A 5,364-nucleotide genomic window follows, 5' to 3' on the forward strand; every position below is an offset into this window, starting at 1 on the left:
ACTTACAAGTGGTGGGGCACACAACACTTACAAGTGGCGGGGCACACAACACTTACAAGAGACGGGGCACACTGCACTTACAAGTGGTGGGGCACACAACACTTACAAGTGGCGGGGCACACAACACTTACAAGTGGCGGGGCACACAACACTTACAAGTGGCGGGGCACACAACACTTACAAGCGGCGGGGCACACAACACTTACAAGTGGCGGGGCACACAACACTTACAAGCGGCGGGGCACACAACACTTACAAGTGGTGGGGCACACAACACTTACAAGTGGCGGGGCACACAACACTTACAAGTGGCGGGGCACACAACACTTACAAGTGGCGGGGCACACAACACTTACAAGTGGCGGGGCACACAACACTTACAAGCGGCGGGGCACACAACACTTACAAGTGGCGGGGCACACAACACTTACAAGTGGCGGGGCACACAACACTTACAAGTGGCGGGGCACACAACACTTACAAGCGGCGGGGCACACAACACTTACAAGTGGCGGGGCACACAACACTTACAAGTGGCGGGGCACACAACACTTACAAGGGGCGGGGCACACAACACTTACAAGTGGCGGGGCACACAACACTTACAAGCGGCGGGGCACACAACACTTACAAGTGGAGGGGCACACAACACTTACAAGTGGCGGGGCACACAACACTTACAAGTGGCGGGGCACACAACACTTACAAGCGGCGGGACACACAACACTTACAAGCACACAACACTTACAAACGGCGGGGCACACAACAGTTACAAGTGGCGGGGCACACAACACTTACAAGTGGTGGGGCACACAACACTTACAAGTGGCGGGGCACACAACACTTACAAGTGGCGGGGCACACAACACTTACAAGCGGCGGGGCACACAACACTTACAAGTGGCGGGGCACACAACACTTACAAGTGGCGGGGCACACAACACTTACAAGCGGCGGGGCACACAACACTTACAAGCGGCGGGGCACACAACACTTACAAGTGGCGGGGCACACAACACTTACAAGTGGCGGGGCACACAACACTTACAAGCGGCGGGGCACACAACACTTACAAGCGGCGGGGCACACAACAAGGATTGTAAACTTATTTATCAATGTTCTTACAACAAAATCTTGCTGTGACTGATACGACAAAAATTGCTGGCAAAAATAATGGTACACAAGTCTGCGAAAAGATCAGGGAATGAGACACTACTTGCATACAAGTGCCTAGCGGGTAAGGCATTCAAAAATATGCTATGGTCAGCAGCAACATGAATAACAGTCAGTGATTCACACAGACGGTTGGTAGTGAGTCATCTACTGGTACACTAGTTACTGGTAACTTGTTACTAGGAACTGGTACTACTACTGAGAAAAGGATTTAGAAGTTCTGGTTAGCAGTAACCTAAAACCAAGACAACAGTGCATTAGTGTTCGCAATAAAGCTAACAGAATTTTTGGCTTCATATCTAGAAGTATAAATAATAGAAGTCCTCAGGTTGTTCTTCAACTCTATACATCCTTGGTTAGGCCTCATTTAGACTATGCTGCTCAGTTCTGGTCACCGTATTACAGAATGGATATAAATGCTCTGGAAAACGTACAAAGGGGATGACAAAGATGATCCCATGTATCAGAAATCTTCCCTATGAGGATAGACTGAGGGCCCTGAATCTGCACTCTCTCGAAAGGCGTAGAATTAGGGGGGATATGATCGAGGTGTATAAATGGAAAAGAGGAATAAATAAAGGGGATGTAAATAGTGTGCTGAAAATTTCCAGCCAAGACAGGACTCGCAGCAATGGTTTCAAGTTGGAAAAATTCAGATTCAGGAAGGATATAGGAAAGCACTGGTTTGGTAATAGAGTTGTGGATGAGTGGAACAAACTCCCGAGTACAGTTATTCAGGCTAAAACGTTGTGTAGTTTTAAAAATAGGTTAGATAAATACATGAGTGGGTGTGGGTGGGTGTGAGTTGGACCTGACTAGCTTGTGCTGCTGGGTCTGGTACAGTGCTCCATCCTTGAGTGGGGATGACCAGACTGGGTGGGTCATTGGGATAATCCGGGGGGTGGGTCATTGGCCTAATCCGCGGGGGGGGGGACATGGACCTGCTCCGCATGGGTCAGTAGGCCTGTCGCAGTGTTCCTTCTTTCTTATGTTCTTATGTTCTTATGTTCTTATAACGACACAACAGTACGGATGACAGCACTCACGCAAATACTACATCTTTATTACATACGTTTCGGTCCTGGGACCGAAACGTATGTAGTATGGATGACGTAAGTGTATGTACGTTTGTCCTTTCATCCACAGTTTTAAAAGTAGGTATGATGTGTACTTACCTATTTGTGGTTGCAGGAGTCGAGACTCAGCTCCTGGCCCTGCCGTGTGTGTGTGTGTGTGTGTACTCACCTAATTGTGGTTGCAGGGGTCGAGACTCAGCTCCTGGCCCCGCAGTTTCACATTGTTGTGAATATTTTACCCAAATTCACGATATTGTTCATTCTTTGGTCGCTGTTTCTGTAATAACCATCGTCAGTTTAATAATGGAAACAAAACTCACCACAGTTCTTCAAATTAAATTTATTAAAAAACAAAATTCCCTCTAAAACTTTAATTTTTAAGAACATTCACACACACACACACACACACACACACACACACACACACACACACACACACACACACACACACACACACACACACACACACACACACACACACGCACGCACGCACACACACACACACACACACTTTGAGCAATTATGATCTAAAATATTAAGAAACATCAGTACTTAAAGGTGGATACAGGAAGCTTCTTATTTAGAAGCGGGTGAACGATGGCACTTCCATCTCTTCTTGTGCTCAACAACACTCACGGGCCAAAAGCTCTTCAGGAAATACCATGTTTATTCAAACACAACACCGAGAGCTCGCTGTTCCTCGGCGAAGCGGATCTGCGCGAGTGCGTGGTCAGGGAGAGAGTGAGGCGTGGGCAGCAGCGGGGACTCTGGTCTGTAGCCGTTCTCATCAGCGACGTAGCGGACCTCAGCGATGGTGCCGTCGTCAAGAGGGAACCTGGGAGGAGATAAGACGTAGGTTCAGGAAAGGCTCTGACTACTGTTAATATTTACTCTATACAACGCTCTATCCGTTGTGATCATTCAACAATAGGACTGGTAGAGGCTCGCTGATCCGCCGCTTGTCGTAGCTCTACTGTATTGTGCCAGAATTTAGCGAGCAGACATGCGTACAAAATTTGTAAATAAAGTCTGTAACTGTTACGAATCCTAATAATTTTAATGCTCTTCGCAAGACTTTTTTTCATGTAGAAGTGCATACATGAGTCAATAATGACAAATATTAAGAGTGAATCGTCACCTGTAGACGCCCTGGATGTTGCTCTGGCCCTGGGAGCCAGGGCTGCCGGAGGCTTCCACAGCGATGCCGTTATCGGCCTCGAAGGCGTAGTTGAAGGTACCGTCACCGTTGTCTTGACGGTCATCTCTGAGGATCGCCACCACTGGCTGGTTGTCTTGAAGCTGAGGAGCAGCGACGGCCACGGCCGCCAGGCAGGCAAGAACCACCTGTGCAGGAGTAGAGGATGACTAAAATGATTCACTGTATGTATACGGAATCTCCCGTATGAAGATTAACTTAGATCTTTGGTAAAGATTAGAGGGGTCTCAATACCCTAACTTTAAATATAAGAAGAACCACAGACTATCAACAAGGAAGAACTTGGTTAGTTTCTGAACACACTTTTGGATAATTGTATAACGAATCAAGCGTTAAACCCATGTGCAATATTTAAGAAAATATGTTTATAAGAAAGGAGGAGCACTTCAGCAAGCCTACCGGCCAATGAGTGGTAGGCAGATCCTTCTTAAATTCAGCCCTTAAGTGGTGAGGGCCAGAGCCTTCAATCTTAAGCTGAAATTCCTGTGGAAGTTAGGAACCACAGTGTGGTGCCCGAGTGTGGTTCCTGAGTGGGGTGCCTGACTGTGGTGCCTGAGTGTGGTGCTTGATTGTGGTTCCTGAGTGTGGTGCCTGACTGTGGTGCCTGAGTGTGGTGCCTGAGTGTGGTTCCTGAGTGTGGTGCCTGACTGTGGTGCCTGAGTGTGGTGCCTGAGTGTGGTTCCTGAGTGTGGTGCCTGACTGCGGTGCCTGAGTGTGGTGCCTGAGTGTGGTGCCTGACTGTGGTTCCTGGTTATGGTGTCTCGTTGACTAAGCCGTCAAGTAGATAAGCTTGACCTACTTCCACTAGTGGACCCCGCCCACACGTGACTATGTCTACAACTTCTACATCCCTCTACTTCTCCTGGCTTCGCTGTAAAAGTACCCGCCTTCATTCCTCAGCTGGAATGATAAAACCCGTGGTGGAACCAGCGTCTCTCAACAAGGATACCCAGGTGTTGCACACTTGTCTTATTCGTCAGACCGCAGGGGAGGGGGGGCGATACGAGGGAAAGGTGGGAAGGTCAGGGAAGGAATGGGAGATGCGACGAACAAGAAAGACGCATTACCCGTCACAGTCAGCTGTGATATTATCTTATGAATGGCATATGAAAAGAGGCATCTAGAGTGAGCGCATTCACGACCGTCATGTTTGGTGAACACATACGCGTTTGTGTGTGTTTGTCTTGCATAATAATAAAAGGAACTAGATATCCAAGTACTCACAAACTACATATTGGTGCACATGTGTATGGGACTGTGCGTTTGTGACTGGAATAATTAAACGTGTACCAGGTGACCTGACTAGCTACAGACGAGGGACTTCGGGTGTGACTGGTATAACAAGAGAGCCGTCAGGTGCCCATGTATACTCACGAGCTTCATGTTTGTTGCACACGTGTGTTGTTTGTGTGTAAGTGTTGCAGGAGGCTTCGAGGAAGATGCTCTGCTAGTGGAAGCCAGACTTTATATATACCCGAAGATGACCCCGACCTCGCTCTCCTGCAGGGGCGGAGCATGTGTAGAGGTGGAGCTACTGAGTGTGTGTGTGTGTGTTTGTAGCCGCTCATTTGTGGTTATATGGGTCGAATCTTAGCTCCTGGCTCCGCCTATTTGCTGGCCGCTATCGGGTTCACTCACACTCCTTGCATAAACTCTGCTATATTCGATTTCTAACACTTCGTTGTCTAGGTCGTTCCATTAACTGACCAGTCTAAGGCTAAAGAAGTATTGCCCAACATTCCCGTAACTCATGTGTGTTTTTAACATCCAGCTGTGCCCTCGTGTACCTGATTCCGGCTTCTTAAACAGACTCGTCATGTTCACCTTATCAGTTCCTCTTAGAATTTTGTACGTCGTAATTATGTCATACCCGGTCCTTCTCTTCTTTAATATTAACAT

At 47.9% G+C, this 5,364-nt stretch overlaps 1 protein-coding gene across 1 annotated transcript; it reads right to left on the reverse strand.

Annotated features, from left to right (window-relative positions):
* Positions 1-2,574: 2,574 nt before the first annotated feature.
* On the reverse strand, positions 2,575-4,916 carry LOC128705746 (cuticle protein AM1199-like). Its single transcript, XM_053800881.2, has 3 exons — positions 4,840-4,916; positions 3,388-3,593; positions 2,575-3,084 (listed from the first exon to the last, which is right to left on the reverse strand). The coding sequence occupies exons 1-3, from the start codon at positions 4,846-4,848 to the stop codon at positions 2,916-2,918; spliced, it is 384 nt and encodes a 127-aa protein (XP_053656856.2). The 5' UTR covers positions 4,849-4,916; the 3' UTR covers positions 2,575-2,915.
* Positions 4,917-5,364: the final 448 nt, after the last annotated feature.

This window comes from Cherax quadricarinatus, chromosome 19 (genome assembly GCF_038502225.1).
Source record: "Cherax quadricarinatus isolate ZL_2023a chromosome 19, ASM3850222v1, whole genome shotgun sequence".
Lineage (NCBI taxonomy): Eukaryota > Metazoa > Arthropoda > Malacostraca > Decapoda > Parastacidae > Cherax > Cherax quadricarinatus.